Below are 18,478 nucleotides of genomic sequence, written 5' to 3'. Positions count from 1 at the left end.
TATCAATATTTGCGAGTACCTTTGGTTAGCTGGTACAGGGAAGGCAATAATGTATTTGCCAATAGACATGGTTTAGCCCCTAAGCTGACTAGATGACTAATATAATCTATCTATATATTAATAGGCAAGCATGTTTCTTTAAAACCTTTTTTCTCAGCTTATGTGCATCGTGGGGTAAATCTGCGCATACCGTTAGAAAGCAATTTTCCTGTAGGTGTGCAGAATCCCTTCATAAATTTAAATAGGCTCAAAGATAAGCACAAAAAATGAGTTTAAAAATTTGAAAAAATTAACATGGATTTTATGCGTTGCCATGCTGGTGACGAAATAACAACGAAATATAAACAGAAAATCAAAACAAAATTTGAACCATTTAATGGAAGAAACTCCAATCACATGTTTTATTTACAGTGTGGGGTGAAAATAGAGAAGTGAGTACATTACATATTTTTGGTCGAGTTTCGACCACTGGACGACCTCTCGTATATATAAATACCTCGTCACAGCTCTGAAGTTGCTGTATATTACAGCTGTTTCGGCATCAAAATGCCATCATCAGATAAACATGTATCCACCTAAATTGGCGTCGTTAATCTGTACACACACACGAACACAGAATTATGTTTTTACTAGCTGTAACCCGCGGGCTTTGCCCCGTTGAACTTCTTAATTTTCAAGATTATCTCGTTCGCATGGCTCAATCACGTCCTGGTTGAAGTTTGTTCGCTACGCTCACTCACCTTTAGGTTGGAGCTCGTTCGCTACGCTCACTCACCTTTAGGTTGGAGCTCGTTCGCTGCGCTCACTTGCCTTCTGGTTAGCTCGTTCGCTACGCTAACTCGCCTCCAGGTTGAAGTTCGTTCGCTACGCTCACTCACCTTTTGGTTGCAAATTAGCTGTTGTCATAAATTGTAAAAGAAATAATAGTGCTGCACCCTGTTGGTAATCCTTGTAACTTTAATGCTATTGAACATCACAGAACAGAACCAACTTGTTTAATTGAAACAGCTGTTAAGATTCAATAATTCCATTTCTCATAAGGTTAACATGGGAAACTCTAGAGCCACTGGGGCGGAGCCCGAAAGGATTTTTGAAATAAGAATATGCCTATATGTTAATCGGGAATGTGAGCTATCATCATGCCAAATTTCAGCCCAATCCGACCAGTATTTTTCGCGTTCACTTGTCACAAACATTCATCCATACATCCATACATCTATACATCCAAACTTTCTCATTTATAATATTAGTAGGATGTTTTTATCGTGTTCGTGTGTGTGTACAGATTAACGACGCCAATTTAGGTGGATACATGTGTATCTGATGATGGCATTTTGATGCCGAAACAGCTGTAATATACAGCAACTTCAGAGCTGTGACGAGGTATTTATATATATTATATTAGTAATGTATTTGCAGTGAAATTTTATAGATGGAATGTAAAATTCACTGAAGACTTAATAATAAAAAAAAGCTGTCTTGAGATGAATTAGTAGTAAGAAAGTTGTAAAATTCAATTGACTTTTCGAATCTTCAAACAATGCACTGATCTCTTAGCAGAGTCTCCCGTGTAGGTCTACAGTTTTTGTATCCAGGGGGGCGGGTCCTCTCCAGGCTCCAGCTCCAGGCTTGTCCAGTTCCAGTTCTCCAGCTCCAGTAATGGTCCGTCCTTTGGACGATGCGCGAGTCCTTGGTGAGATCTGCTCTTTGTCACAACTGGAAATACGTTTTGCTCAGGTAAAAATAAGTTGATACGATAATGTATTCAATATTAATTCATTTCAAAATTCAATTTGTTAGGAAGTAAAACCTTTCAATATTATAAGAGGTTTCTACAATTGTTTGTACAGTTCTTTTTCAGCTTTTATTGTACTCATACTTGTATTATTTATGTTTGTTATTTATAGGTGTATTGTATAGGAACAGCCTTGTTAGTATATAACGTCCATATTTAGGAGGATAATTAGGAGGATAATAGGAGGATAATCATAATTAACCAATATTATAATGACAAAAGTGGCATTTATTCCACAATCCAGCGACCTAAGATTTGAAGAATATCACTTTAACTAATTAGCTACCAAGGGTTATTTTGCTATTTGCTATCTATTTACCGTTAAATTAGTTGTAAGCGGAAAATATGGCCTTTTAAAGAATGGAAATATTGGCTGTTATTAAAGGAGACTTGATTATTACTGTGCTATCAAAACATAACTTCTAATGAAATCTATCAACAGTCAAATAGAACCGGTGTCTTCTACCGCTTTTCAAGTAATAGAAACAATCCCCTCAAAACTGCCAATTTTCGAATTAAGTCCATCGCAATTTACGATTTAATTTGAGATTTTAAAATTCGTAAATAAACACTTTTTTAAGGGTAGCCTATTTAAAGCAGCAAACTGTAAAATTCGTTTGTATCCGTGAAGAATGATTACAGACAATTTCAAGAAACTAATCATCATAAAAATCGTTTGAAAACCGCTAAGCAATAAACACGACGAATAGTTATCTTGATGACGTAATTACGAAACCTGATACATCCAGACAGACTCCAGCAATTAGTTAGATTGATGGCAGCGGCGTGAATAACAATTAACAATCAACAGTTACTAGTTGGGTTATTGATGTATATTAATCATCTTCACTTTACAACAATGTAAGTTACAACAATGCGTTCTGTTTTCATGGCTTAAAAGCCATATGGATATTGAAGCATTTGTTTTTTTATCGTGAAAAAACTTGTACGGATAAAAGTTTTTTTCTCAGTATATTGCGTACGATCATTAAGTTTTTGCTTATTTTAACACGAAAAAGACAGCAGAAACGAGTCTTTTCTCAATTCTGACTATTTTTAATCTATCGATTCTACCCTGGCGATGTTTTTGATTGTATAATGTATATAAAATGTTAGAAACATTGTTCGATGCGTTAATCATTTAGGCAATTAATTATATCTGTTTAAAATACAATGTTTCTGATTTGGTAATGGTAACCACGATCAGTCGATTCAATTTATTATACTAGAGGACCCACGCTGCTCAGCACCGTTAAAATAAATATCATATCCGAGAATTAATCAAATTTATGATTTTTGATTGAGTAATACAGTTTCTTGATTAAATTCAAAAGATCAATAGCTCAAATTAAAGCATATAATTTACTCATTATTTTGAGCCTAAAACATAAAATTCATAATTAATATTGGAGCTATTGATTTCAAATCATAGAAAACCCTTATGAAAAATAATTTTTATGTTGGTTGTTCACCTTGCGTTTGCTATATAACTCGTCCAAATTTAATAACTAATAGCTTAAATGGAAGCCGGCAATTTACTGAAGGTTCTTAGACCAAAACTTAGGCCTATAGGAGTGGATATACTTATAACTGGTGAAATACATCTTTAATTGAAGTAATAGTTTAAGATAATCAAATTTATGGTTTTTGGTCGTCTAATACAGTAGATAAAAATATGCCGATGCTTGATGTGAAATCTGCGTGTACATACCTTCAATTTGTCACCTCAATAATGAAAATCGGTCGGTTAGAAGGGTGTAGAATAGCCAAACGAACTAGGAAAATAAAAACCAATTAATACATAAGATTAGAATGATATTCAATAAAAGGCTAAGTAATTTTCTAATGACAGTAAATGACTAAAATAAGAGTAGTGTAGGATGACGCACCTAAGGCTCCTACCAGAATTTCGAGCGGAAGAGTATTTATTACTTTATTATTCGGATTAGCAACGCCTTGCACTGGGCACTTTCAAATCCTGATTGTTGTTATTATGGAACAGACTCGGGATTTACAGACAAATGATAACATCGTAATATCTTTAGGCTGCAATAAATCATTGAAATCAGTATGATGATTGCATAGAGACGAACTGTTAGGAACTCTACAGTAAAATTTAAATAAATATTACTATTGGTACCGGTACTTATCAATTTAAAGGAACAACCCAAATTTTGAGACATAATATAGGAGCTCCAAACAGTCCAAATGATTTTATAAAGAGGAACACGGGGTACTTATTTTTTTAAATTCTAATTTTAATAGTTTAATATTGACATTGATAATATTGTATTGAATACATAGAGTGCCAAATTGTGAGACACCTAAATGTTACTGAGAGATTAATGTCAATAAGAAGAATTATTTCTAGTCATACAGCTACATTTTTCTCGTGGTGTTTTCTGGTCTTTGTTTTTGGTGACGCTGGGAGGATAAAACTTCACTTTTACACTATTAAAAAGTTCGTGCTTAAAGAATAATAACGGGAAAGTTAGTTAATAGATATATATAAATCAAGGGAGTTGGTGGTGTATACTGTAGCACCTTTGACTATGAATATAACTAGACATGCCATTCCCCTGTTAAAGTTAAAGTTAGTCAGTTTTATAATGAAATTGAACGTCGTTACATTTGAGTCACAGAGTGCACTAAAGTTGCTGATTTCTTACAAATACCCCAACATTTGGACCAAGTCAAAGAAAAGGTGCAGCATATTATAAACTGTAGTATATTTCACGTCACATCAACCATCACAGAAAACTAAACTAACAGAGAAAACAGAGATATAGTGACATTAGCATAGTGACTCATTCAACTTTGCACTTTTTGAAGAACGTTGGCTACAGGTAATTCATGTAGATTGGGTGTCTGCTTCAAAATCCAAAATTACATAAAGGGAATAAATATTATTGAGCGAAGCTCACTTTCCCTCACTTTGTAACTTTTTTGTAAGAGCATCAGAATGTAATGGCTTGACCAATTGATATGAAATTTGGCCAACAGCTAAAGAATACTGAGCACAATGTTTTGGTAAAAAAATATTTGCAAATTTCCTTCTGTATTTCATTTTACGGGTCACTCAGTTTCGCTTGTTATTTTAATGTAAGTTGAAAGAAAAATTATACTGGGTTTATTTAGTTTTATTTAAATAAGATAAACATATGTTAATTGTTTGTAACTGTTTTGTTTACATTTCAATGTTTACTTTCATCCTAGGTTAAAGTTGGGATGTAACCATAGATTTGTCTATGATGTAACTTAACAGTTTATTAATGGAAGTAACAGTTTTGCTATATTTGTTTTGAGCATGTCTCAAAGGCCACGTCGTAATATTGGTCGTCGCACCAATAATGCAAATATTGTAAGAGAGTGGCGTCGTGAACAAGAAGAACCAGATGAAGCAGTGGCGGAAGAAGCTGATAATGATAGGCAGTTATAGCTAATCAATTCCAACATGAATTAGATGCACTAAAATTTTACACTTGCACTTACGGTCATCGCCAACAACTAACAGCTTCAAACCAATCACCGATTTGTTCTCGTTGTCGTTCAAATGCAACTAAATTCACGGCGTTAAATAATATGGATGTGTCAAGTGTCCCGAAAGAATTAACTGACCTGACGATTGTAGAACAAATGTTGATTGCAAGAGTACATCCCGCTATGCGCATTTACAAAGTACAAGCTAATGGTCAGGATAGGATGGCCAATTTCACTACAAAGGTAACATCATTAATGTTGAGCAAGATATTAATGAAATAGCATCTGTCTTACCTACACTGACCGAAAACTTAAAAGTCATCATTGTCCAACGTCAAGGCGTCTTTGGCCATATCGATTTCAAAGTTCGAAGTGAAAAACTACAGCAAGCACTTGTTAGGCTGAAGGCAAATAACCCATTCTATTTTGACATAACCATTAGTGATGAAGCGCTACACCAACTACCAGTCAATGATTTTGTTCACATACTATCAGATAAATCTGTCATTCTTTAAAACTTAATTAATATCAAGCAAACAAACTGTGAATCTGTTGATAGGGAATATATTGTTGGTTGTTAGCTACTTTAGCCATTGACAATCTTTAAATAATGCTTCGCTCATTTATGCGTCTAAAGTGTAACGGCAGACCACCCTAGTTAATCTATTCCCTTGAATGTTTTAAAAGCCAATGATAATACCCATGAGGACGTCCAAGCAACTTAAGTAATGACTTCCAAATTATACTGAGAATATTTCTAAAATGTATTATTTATATGTTTTCTGAATTTTGGATGGAAATCCTCTTATTTAATTCAGAAGATACTGTTATTCAATCCGCTGTTTCTGTTCCAGACATGGGCCCGCGAGGGTGCCAACACAAGGAGGTGGTCGGCTTACTGCTGGCTGCCGTGGTGGTTGTTTTGGTCAGCGAGCACACTCTGGCAATCCGATGGTTGTGAGTACCTATTACAAAGTAATACAAATGGAATAAAATATTTAAAACCATCCACATTTCACCCATAAAATACCTTTACCAGTCAGTACTTATCAAACCTATTACTGTATAAAGAAGAGGCGGTTTCTGTGTATGTGTTTGCTCCGAGTCAACAAGAAGACTAACTGGTCTGAAATGTATACAAAGTTTGATCATGAACCTGACAAAAAATCACTACGATTATTTACTATCATATACTAACCAACTAGGGGACTTGTTATTGTTTATGATTGGATCGTTTTATTTGGTTAAACGAGGTTTAAAATTACTGAAATATTAATAAACCAATTGTAACCAAAACACGACTACTATAGAGCACCGGACAAAATTAACAATAAAATTGTCTTCAGCTGTGTGTTTAATCTATGTTACTATTAATTACAATGTGGAGTAGAAAAATTGAGTATTGACTTTGAGTAGTGCAACTACATCTATTGTATACTTATAGATAAACCTCATAGATTACGCCTTAAACGTCCCCCAGCCTCTTAACAAGCCTTACAGTAGCAAGGGAGTAGCCTTTGTTGAATCAATGCACTTAAACTCCCCTTTGCGTCCTTAAATTGTATAGTTTTCATTAATTTTTATGTACATTTATTTTATCTCAAACAACCAAAGTATAAAAAATACTTCATTCTTATTTCGATCTGTAAAGCATTGTCCGTAGTTAGATTATTTGTTTACGTTGAATGTTTCTGAACAATGAGGGCGGAATCAATCCAGCAGGTTTATCTGTACACGCGCGCTCAAAACCAATTTACAATCGCTCTGGCTCACACTTCACCAGCCTCTAAACAACACTTAGCAAGAGATAATTACAGTCTCTAGCCTCGACCCTGTCTGTAGGACCGTAAGGATCAGGACCTTGCCTCGAGGCTAAGTTACCCAAGTAAAAGCAGTTAAAAAGCACAATGGTTCAGGCGAAACAGTTTTAATCACGCTTAATGGGTTAATTTTGTTCTATCTTATTTTAGGTTTTATTTTTAGTTGGTGTTGGTGAAAATACCAATACGTACGTGGATGTTTGTCCTACATTAGATAGTTGTGTGGTCGTGAGAGTTTTAAAGTTATTACAAAGCAAGTATTAAATAAATGACTATTTGAAGCTTCTGACATAAAAACGCGTTTTATTCCCTAGAGATTAAAAATGCTACTTTAGACGTAAAAGATCCGCAACGCATGGAATTAAAAACATTTAAATTAAAATATTTAAATGGGACTGTTAAAACCCGTCCCAAACAGATGTTACGGCGCGAGCCACAGTGTGAATCACGTGATCTTGGACCAGAAGACTCACAGAAACGGCATGGATCGTAAACATTAACAAATTATTTCACTGACACAAAAGTAAGCATTATAGGATACGAGGTGTTAGCCCGTCCTACGTACGGGAATTCAGTAGTCAATTAAAACCGTGTACAATTCAGATCAGCTAGTTTACACATATAAAGACAAAGTTTCTTGCAGTTTTAATGTGAAAAATCATCTTGTAAACAAATGTTGTGTTACCAAATATGTTTTTATTCCATCATAGGCCAATACGATACGATATGCATTTTAAATCCGATAATTTTACAATAAAACACCAATTCTGCAATTTTTACGATGTGAAAAGCGTTGAAATGGGATTTGCAGCCAATTCGCACAGACGCACACTGATTATAAGTAGCCTACAGTAGAGAGAGTAATAATAGTCAATTGAGAAGTGTACAGACCTAGTCAACGATACCACCTTCCATCCATACCTGCCTCTTCCATAATTATTATTACCACAATACAACTACTATACACAATTTCCAGTAGGTCTGAATAGAAACGACCTAAAATAAAACGATAATATCCAATAAAATTCATAGTACACATAATTTAACTTTGGTGTCCTAACATCAAAACTAATCGTCACACCTATCCTTTATATCAATTTCACTGCATTTTGCTAAATAAATAAGTGAAAAACAAAGAAAAGTAAAAACAATAACAGTTTGTTTTGAAACAGCTGTTTGGTTCAAATAACATTCATTGGAAAAAAAAAGAACTGGTCACATGTAGCAGGAATATAAAAAAGGAAAACACGCTAGTAAAGCTAATGACACGTAATTGTCAATGTTTATTATCCATACCGTTATCAGTTGATAATTATCCATCCTAATTGAATAAATGTACATCGTAATTTCCCATATTAGTTAATTTAAACTTCAATACTGTATATTCATAGTTGAAATAAAAGTGATATTTTCACGTTTGGGGGTCGCTGATATAGGCACCCCCAAACGTATCCACAACTGAACACGATTTCATAAAAGATGGTTTGTTTAATTGCAGTATCCTAGGTCAATGTTGACGTTGTGTTCAATCTATGTCATCCATCTGTTTATCTTTGTATAAAACCCAGCTAAGGTTGTGGTGGTAATTTAAAATCGTGATTCCTGATTATTCTTGATCTTCTTGTTATGACATCAATATTTCCGGGCCTAATCCAAACAAAGTTAAAGCAGGCAAACATTAATTGTAAACAGAAAGCTACCATGAAGAATTAAATCATGTAAACACTGATATTTTTCTAATTTTTCCTTGAAAAGTGGAGCAGTAAAATAATTTGCATTTATCCTTTTTATTAAGACTCGTGTACAGAGCCTTGATTTGTACTGTGGTTTAATTAATTTTGGTCTAAACTATTTTAAACTGTGGTCTAATTATCTCTACTAATCTTACTTATTTCCTATAATCAATGACAAAATAAGAGTACATAAAATAACCTCATAGTTCAATAGTTTTTATTTAACCAGCTGTTAGTTAAAACAAATTATATTGCTCTAAAACAAATCGAAGATTACAAAGATTGCTTTAAAAAATAATTTGAACACCCTAGTATTTTTACTATGTATATTTAGTTAATCTGTCATCCTCTTACAGAAGAGTTGAACGTATCAATGATTAGCATTACACATAGTATAAATAAGTCAACCATAAGTATGTCATTTTTATCCAAATGCTCAATTTGTGACACAAAAGCTGAATGTTTACAGCTGTTATGATAAGCAAATTATTTTATGCCAGAAGCTAGTTTAGAATCTTAGCGTCGGCTGCTAGACTTTTTAAAAATTAAAACTTAATTTCTAAAAAACTGGGACCCTAAACTAAAATTATGGCTTCGACATTCCCTAGTTCTCAAAATTATTTTTCTTTCAGCACAAAAATCATGAAAATCCGTCGAGTGGTTGATTCAGAATCGTGAAATAAAAAAACACTGTTTCGTTTTAATATTATAGACGAGGTGTTAGCCCGTCCTACGTACGGGAGTAGTCAGCTAAAACTGTGTATAATTCAGAACAGCTAGCTTACTCGCATAAAAACAAATTTTATTGCAGCCTACAGTAGAAAGAGAGTAATTATCAATTGAGAAGTAGTGTATAGGCCTAGTCAACGCACCTTCCAATTCCATCGCATACCTGCCTCTTCCTTAATCAATATCACCACAATACAATTACTCATACTATACACAATTTCCAGTGGGTCTGAATAGAAACTTCCTTAAAAAAACGAAAACATCCAATAAAATTCACAGTACACATAATTATAACGTTAGTGTCCTGACATCATTAAACTAATCGTCCACACATATCCTTTATATCAATTTCACTGCATCAATTGTTAAATAAATAAGTGTAAACAAAGAAAAGTAAAAACAACAACATAGTTTATTTTGTAAACAGCTGAGTCAAAAATAAAATAATATTCATAAAAAAAAGAACTGGTCACATGTTGAAGGAATTTAAAACGTAAACACGCTAGTAAAGCTAGTGACGTAATTAATTGTCTATGTTTATTATCCATACCGTTATCAGTTCTAATATCCTTGATAATTAAACCACCCTCATTAAACCACCCTCATTGAATCAACGTACATCGTAATTCCCCATATTCATTTATTTAAACTATAAAATATTCAGCGCCTCCAAACGTAACCTCAACTAAACACACGCCAAACAACTTTTTAGATTTCATAAAAGGATGGTTAGTCTAATTGCAGTATCCTAGGTCAATGATGACGTTGTGTTGTATCTATGTCATTCATCTGTATATCTTTGGATAAAACCCGTCTGAGGTTGTGGTGGTAATTTAAAATCATATTCCTGAGAATTCTTGATTTCCTTCTTTATGACATCAATATTTCCGGGCCTAATCCAAACAAAATTTAATCATTCAAAAACATTGATTGTAAACAAATCAAGATGAATTAAAACGTGTACAAAATGGATTTTCCTACCCTTTCCTAAAAAAGTTGAGCAGTATAATAATTTGCATATCCTTTTTTTAAGACTCGTGTACAGGAGCCTCGACTTGTATACATCGATGGTGTTACTTTTCTCAGTGGTCTACTAATCTTACTTATTTCCTAAAAATCAATGACAAATCATAGTAAATAAAATAACCTCATAGTTCTACTGGTTCTACAGAGCATTTTTATATCCAACCAGCTGTTAGTTAAAAGAAAATTATTGCACTAAAACAAACCGAAGATTACAAAAATTTATTAAAAAATTCCTTTGAACATCCTAGTATTTTACCTATTTAAATAATCTGTCATCCTCTTGTCGAAGGATTAAACGTATCAATGATTAGCATTACGCATAGTATAAATAAGTCAACCCTTAGTATGTCTTTTAATTTTATCCAAATGCTGAATTTGTGTTACAAACGCTGAATGTTTACAGATGTTATGTTAAACAAATTATATTACACCAAAAGCTAGTTTAGAATCTTAGCGTCGGCTGCTAGACTTTTCAAAAATTAAAACTTAATTTCTAAATAACTGGGACCCTAAACTAAAATTATGGCTTCGACATTCCCTAGTTCTCAAAATTATCTTTCTTTCTACACAAAAATCATGAAAATCCGTCCAGTGGTTGATTCAGAATCGTGAAATAAAAAAACCATGTTTCGTTTTAATATTATAGATGATTCAACTGTACATTAGTATAGAACACGGGCCAGTTACGCCAATTAATATTTTTTGTGTTTGCGAGTCACAGCAGAATCGAATATAGAAACAGATACTGTATACCGTTTCTGTTATGATCATGGTTATTTATAAACGTGAAGGACCAGTTACGTAATTTTGTTAATGTGTTACATAAAAATTCACTAACGAGAGAGTTGATGTGAATTAAATCATATAGGAAGTCTTTATATTTTATATTTAACTCTCAATATTTCAAATTACTATTCAAAACTGTAAAATAATCCAACAAAAATGCATAAAGGTTAGACACGTTAAACAATTTGAACAGATGGAAAACTTGTAACTATGAACTGTGTGATAAGTACTGAACCACACCCGATAGAAATGTTTAACTCCTTTTATCTGAGAACGAACATTCCTGGGCCAGAATTTATCCGTTATTAGCATGATAATTTGATTCGCCCAACGCTTTGCCATTGTTAAGAAGCTACATGTCAAAATGATAAGTGGCAGATTGTAGATATTCTAATTCAGCAAAATTATGCTCGTTCTTGCTGCTAATAAGATATCAATCTAGTGACCAATTCTAAAGTCGAGTTTTAAACTAAACTCGTTACAAGATTATGTTTTATGAATAGATAGTTTTTTTTATAGATTACAACGAGTAATGTAAATTGTGGTATGTTGTAGATCACTTATCTATATTGGGTGTCTTGTAAATAAGTACAACAAATTGAAAATCGAAAATAAAGAGTAAAATTATTTTCCAAAAATGCCTTGTCAGCTATATGTTTGCCATTTTTTTGTTTTAAATTTATAGCTCAAAAAGTATAATTAATACTATAGGACCCATGCAGCAAGCGCTGCTCCGCAGAGTTGAAATAAATATCATATTCGGGAAATAATAAAATTTATGATTTTTTTATTGAATAATACAGTGTCTTGAACTTAACTGATTCAAACGATCAATAGCTCAAATTAGAGCCTATAATTTGACTATTTTGAATCTAAAACATAAAAAAATAACAATACTGGAGCTATTGATTTCTAATCATAAAAAACCTCATAAAAATAATTATCACCTTGCGTTTGCTTGTAACCGCTGGCGCATGACCGCCATTTTTAAACAAAAGTTTTTAGTGATTATTTTGTTCTGAATTACATTATAACTGAAAATAATGGATACCTATCTAATGTCAAAAAGATATCTTTAATAGTTTTGAGGTATAATTTTAAAACACAACAAATGGCAAATGTCTCGCTAATGAGGCATTTTTTTTACGTTCTATAGGCCTACTACTTTTCGTTTTATCTCTCCCCATTAAACCTATATCTAAATTTGTTGCACTTATTCGGAACATCCTATTAAATAAACATGAAAACTTTGTTCTCGATAATAGACTTACTCCTACATATTATATTATGCATTAAACACGCGTATACGAATCGAACAACAAGCTTGAAACATTAATTCAAGAACCAGTGAATGCAATCTTCAACTGTTGATACAATGCAAAATTTCAAAATCGTCCATACTGCGTCAAATAATCACCTTGTTTGTACTGCAATTGCAACAATGTGTTAAATTACTTTGCTGGAATAATCACAACAAGTTAAAAACAAACACCTTCTCATCAGCACAATAGATAACATTCATGTTTTAATCTGAAAATAAAGGTGGTCTTACTGGCCCTGCGGTATTTTGCACATTGCGATGCTGACTCCAGCTACTGTATGCCAGATATTCTTATATTCCAGAGGGCTCCACTCTAGCGGTAACATCCACTGGAACTCCAGTTCAGCGTGTCGCTCGGCCCGGAACTCCTTGCAACTCTCCCGCAGACAGACCCGCCTGTGCAGGACCTCCCCTGAGGTATTCGCCGTGGTAGTTCGTGCGGCATTCACTACCGTCTCGGTGTGCCAGGACGTACTACAGGATAGAAGATGGAACTGCTCTTCGGTCCTCCTGGCACCAAACTTCACTCCAGACCTTACATCTGGTAAGTTTGGTTTGAAATATAGTCTTCGTTTACGATATGAACAACTATTTTCTTATTATGACTTCTGACGGTCACAAGAATATGAAATATACCCTCTTCGTATTCTTTTACCAAATATGTACTGCTCAATTTAATTAATGGTACAAACTTCACATGTGGTAGAAGAGCCGAATAAGGTGGTAAAGACGAGAACATTGGCTTGGACGAGCCTCATCGAATTGAAGCAATTCAAAACGTGTAATTCACCGGCCACTAAAGAATCAGGATAGAGGAGCCTATCTGGCAGTCTCTGGAGTGAGCCGCCGGGGCTACGATTCGAAATACGGCGTACTTACGTGTGTACTTACGAATACGATTATTTGAGGGGTATTATTATCATGCTTGCACTTGCACTTCCATCTTGGAATCTGAGCTAAGGATAAGATGTATAAATACAAGCATAAAGAGTTGATCTGTGTCTATTTGTGCACTTATGCACAATAAGCTTGGTTGATGTGCCTGGGACTCTGGGGCTACCCTCCCATACGGTACAACTGTGAATTAATACCAAAGGCATTGAGAATGTTGTTAAAATTCCGGAGGTGTATATACTATGGGAAATTGAGGTTATGATTGTCGATGGAAAGCATAAAAATAAAGTAATTCCGTGCTTTATATATGTTAAGTACTGTATTGCCAAGCCCATCTACGAAAGGCAACCTCAGGGATTTTGAAGTCAATTCTTATGCTTTTTACAATGTGAAAAGTAAGACTAGTCATATTGTCAACATTTAGGTACACGGGAGCAGGCATTCGTATACGCGCTGGCGTCTGCTGCAGTCACGCATGCAGTAGCACGAGCATGCTCTTCAGGTCTGCTGCCGCAATGCTCATGCGCATCTCCTCCCCGGGAACCTCCAAATGGAAACTTCAAATGGGGCGGATGCGGTGATAATCTACGCTGGGCGTCACAGTTTGCAGCTATGTTCGTGGACTCTTCAGAGAGGTTTGATGATTCCATTGCCTTTTTGTACTGCCGTAGTTGTGTGGTAGAAAATGAGGATTTTTCTTATTTCACAGTCACACACTCCACACCCAAACTAAAATCACTAACTAATTAAGTCAACAGATTTTCATGACATTGTTGTCTTCTGTTTATGTAGGTTTCGAACAAACATAAAATAAAAGGCCTACCCTACCTATCATGATAACACTTTCTACAAACCAATCTCTTTAGTTATACTTTTAGGATTCAATTAATTCTATAGATAATTTAAGCTAATCTCTGATCTCGGTATTTCAGACACACAAGTAGTTTAAGATACAGAGAGCGAATGAGACCCAAGTCAGCCACCACCAGAACATCAGAAACTGACACAGAAGTCCACGGAGTCTCAGAAAGAACAACGATGACCTCGATCAACTTACACAACAACCAAGTTGGGAGAAGAGTAAGAGATTCCATGATAATTTATTTAACTATCTACTTATTTATAAGTGCCACCAATGTATACGTACATGAGGTACTATCCATCCTAAAATAGCTTTTAGTCATAGTCAATTTAGCGTCAGCCATTAGTACCCCACGAGATAAGAACTCCAAGGGGTGTATAGGATGCTTTTTCCATATGCCTATGAATGTTCCATGGCCTATGTTTCTGCCAGAAGAAAGTGCCATTTTACAACACAGGACATACCGGGGATAGGCAATATCGATCTCTAGCCCTGATATCGAGTACTGTTAAAAAACTGACTTTAATTTCGCTATCTCTCATAAAATACAAATTGCACACCACTCACCTCTTACATTTTGAAATTGCAAACTCTCTTTTTCCATCGCTGTATATTTATGCCGAAGAGATGCGTGCTTGGTGTGATATGCTCTGTCTTCTTGGTAAATTTTGAAATGTGCTTGAAATATTCTGGACTTAATTTGACAGCGCTAAAATCATATTTTCTATTCATTTTCATTCCTCAGCTCGTGGAGAGCAGTGTGCAGTCGCAATGCAAGTGTCACGGAGTCTCGGGGTCGTGCAGTATACGAACGTGTTGGCGAGCACTGCCGTCACGACTACAAGAGATCGCCACTCGATTGGTCCGCAGATACCCCCACTCTGTTGCAGTCCGAGTGGGCGGGGCTGTGGGGTGGAAACTTCTACCTGCTAGACCCTCTCCTGGTCCTCTCTACTCTCCAGACGATCTTCTGTACCTAAACGACAGCCCTGACTACTGCCACAGAGACTATCGTACCGGCAGCGTCGGTACACATGGCAGGTAGGCCCTACATATCTATTTTCAAGCTGATACAAGGTTTGAGAAATGTTATAACGGTTCTCCCCCCTCTTTTATTTTTTTCGTTTTCTTTACCATATATTTCATTGAAGTGTTGAACCATTGTTGAACGTAGTATTTTTTTAGGAAGCAGTTTCCACAATTGAGTACTTTTTATGCTAGTTTAAAAGTGTGTGAAACCGAAATTACAAAATATTTTCGCGTGACTGGATTGGATAAAGTACCATGGCACTTGTACTTTTCTTGAATTGTAACGCCAGCCCTAAACGCATCCAATTACATAACTTCTTCATGATCATTGACCAGCCAGGGCTGAATAAATTGATAGCGCCATAAAATATTGTGAGCTATTCATCTATATTGAAAAAAAGAAGCTCACGTGATTCTCCTCTGGCGATGCTAAATTCAGGGACTTTTAGCTTCTATATATACAGGGTTTTCATAAAATAATGTTGGGGCTTTAACTGTCTGTAAAAATATTATAAATCATATTAAATATTTCATATTGATACCCCTGGATCAGATAGCTCAAACAGTTTTGTCTGCATTGAACGAGCTGTGTTGATTCTAGTGCTAATCGACAACCTACTTATTCATTAAAATAAACTTCAAGTTGTATTTTCTTATAAACATATTTTCCGCCAAGAAAAGGCTAAGTGAACTAAAGTCAGTGACTCTTGTATAACGGTCATTTATGATGCCAAAGACATATTTTATTATTTAAAAAAATCCAAATTTAACTTATTTACTAGAAAGAACCAGAGATGCAGTCGCCATTGTAATGAGAGAAATGTTACTGTTACACCAATTATTGAGAAATTTTAACAATTTAATAGGTACGGTGCGTTGTGATATCTTTTTTTTAGCTATTGGTGATATCTTTGGCTATATATTTCAATTTTGATTCCTAATAAGCTTAAAAATTATTGTGAAAGATTCACCCTGCTATCGCTATCCCCTCTATTCCCTTTGTGTGCAGCGTTCACAAAATAATTAAATTCACCCAGACAACTTGGTCGCTGTAATTTCGTCCTAGCTGCTGGAGAAAACCTCCCAAAGACCTACAAAAACCCGCAACAGCCGCATTCCACCCGATCATGTCTTTCGTCGCCGCCATTTTATGATGTGGAATCTGGCGGTGATTCATTCGAAAAAATATAATAATGAGTGTTCAAAACTAATTGGGCGGGTATTTAATTTGGAGTGAAAAAGTGGAATGCTTTAGATAACTGGGGTTTTATCTGATGACACGGTGTAGTCCAGTGGCATTATTACCTATTCTCTCGTGGCGTTTCCTGTTAAGTTTTATTGGCCGTGTTTAACTCTTTGATTGGCAGGAATGGTGAGATAATGAGGTAAAATTAGGTGACGTTCTCCAAGATAAATGGTCTCATTTCTGAACTGAGTTTTGGAGTGTAATTACTCACGCTAGTACATTGAACAACTGAGTTTAAGCTGAAATCTCGGCAATAGCTTTTTCTTACTGGTGTAACGTTGGATATTTCACCTTACGCATTATATTCGCATTACGCCCCCCCTCCCCTTGTACATAGAAGCTTCGGTTGACAGGCTTCGACCACGAATCCACCCCTCTCACAATATAATATACATTTTGTTTTTGTAAAATGTTCGCTTGTTTCGAGGAAAATATTCGTTTTTGGTCCCCATAAACCCAAAAAAGTAGTTTTTGAAGTGATATCTGTGTGTGTATTGCTGATGTGTACAGATACAGACTCCTGTGGTCCGTTCAATTTCTTGGCATCTCCAGGCCTTTTTTCATTTTTTGGAAATTATTATTTTTAATTGTGATTTTCTACAAAAACACATAATATAACAAAAATATATTGCATAAATAAACTACTAGACAGATTTTAAATCAAATTTATAATTTAGTGTGTTATAGTCTTAGTAACTCCAATCAAAATGGTCCAGCCTCAGAATACTGTAAAACAAATTATTCAAAAAGTTATCGCAGACTTTGTGATTTTACCCATAAAATTCCATAGTTCACTAATCTCTGTTCATGATAAGGGCTGTTGATAATCTAATAGGAGAAAGTAGGCCATATGTGTCGGATTGGCCCAGTACCTTAACTTTAATGTTTGAAACTTTAAAATGTAAAATTTGAAACTCATCTTTAATGTTTGAAACTTAACTTTTACTCACAACTTGGCTTACTTACAACTTCCAAACTTAAACGTTCTACCGATTCCTTAAGTTTTTAACTAAACAAAATTTAATTGTTTGCAGTGATTTCATATCCCTTCAGACCTTGTGACACAAAATGTTTTATAGATTACCAAAGTTTATTGGTTCATGGTTCATTAGAATTGAAACTTATAGTCACAATTCACAAAACCAAACACTGAGATATCTTCCTAATGACCTAGTGGTCCAGTAATTGTAGTTTATGTTACTAATTACTCTATTGTTGCAGAAGATGTAACAGCTCAGTTGAGGGCTACTCCAGCTGCAACAACATGTGTTGCGGCAGAGGTTACGAGACTCGCTGGGAGGAGAGACTGGAGAGATGTCACTGCAAGTACTACTGGTGTTGCTACGTCAAGTGTAAAACTTGCCGGACACAGGTGCAGGTGGACTACTGCAACTAACTGCAATGTAACACTTCAACAGTGTGAGAATACAGTAAAGTCCTGCAATCCCAAACCAGCTGTTCTGAACATAGTTAAAAAAATACATCTTTGAAATACTGATCGGCACAGTCAAGTGAGTAAACCGCAGGGAAGGGGGTGATTATACTCCGCTCACAAAATATAAGCGGTTCCATCCCTTCCACCTTACTCTAACTTTGAAACAAGAGCAGACTGCTTATGGCTCAAGCTTATATAGATTAAAAGCTAAAAAAAGTGAGGGAACCTAGGAAACCTATAACCACCTTAATTTTGAAAAGATTGTTATAGTAGGGTGGGAGGGATGGTGAGTCCAGTACAGTAGTTTGTACAACACTATCTC

At 35.0% G+C, this 18,478-nt stretch overlaps 1 protein-coding gene across 1 annotated transcript; it reads left to right on the top strand.

The window, feature by feature from the left end:
• The first annotated feature begins 6,131 nt into the window (after window positions 1-6,131).
• Window positions 6,132-18,211, top strand: LOC128992956 (protein Wnt-11b-2-like). The gene is made up of 6 exons (XM_054416702.1): window positions 6,132-6,232; window positions 12,993-13,234; window positions 14,009-14,219; window positions 14,517-14,664; window positions 15,192-15,487; window positions 17,943-18,211. Exons 1-6 carry the CDS (start codon window positions 6,132-6,134, stop codon window positions 18,115-18,117), a joined length of 1,173 nt encoding a protein of 390 aa, XP_054272677.1. The 3' UTR covers window positions 18,118-18,211.
• The last annotated feature ends 267 nt before the right edge of the window (window positions 18,212-18,478 follow it).

Source organism: Macrosteles quadrilineatus, unplaced genomic scaffold (genome assembly GCF_028750875.1).
Source record: "Macrosteles quadrilineatus isolate MER2022 unplaced genomic scaffold, UCM_ALF_1.0 Scaffold_4__1_contigs__length_99947679, whole genome shotgun sequence".
Classification (NCBI taxonomy): domain Eukaryota; kingdom Metazoa; phylum Arthropoda; class Insecta; order Hemiptera; family Cicadellidae; genus Macrosteles; species Macrosteles quadrilineatus.
The sequence above is the reverse complement of the archived record's forward strand: the minus strand, read 5'-3'. Positions and strand labels throughout refer to the sequence as shown.

Coding starts and splice junctions, on each gene's coding strand:
- LOC128992956 (XM_054416702.1), top strand. CDS start 6,132: ATGGGCCCGCGAGGGTGCCAACACAAGGAGGTGGTCGGCTTACTGCTG. Junction 14,220..14,516: donor TTCGTGGACTCTTCAGAGAG/GTTTGATGATTC, acceptor TCGGTATTTCAG/ACACACAAGTAGTTTAAGAT. Junction 14,665..15,191: donor ACAACCAAGTTGGGAGAAGA/GTAAGAGATTCC, acceptor TTCATTCCTCAG/CTCGTGGAGAGCAGTGTGCA.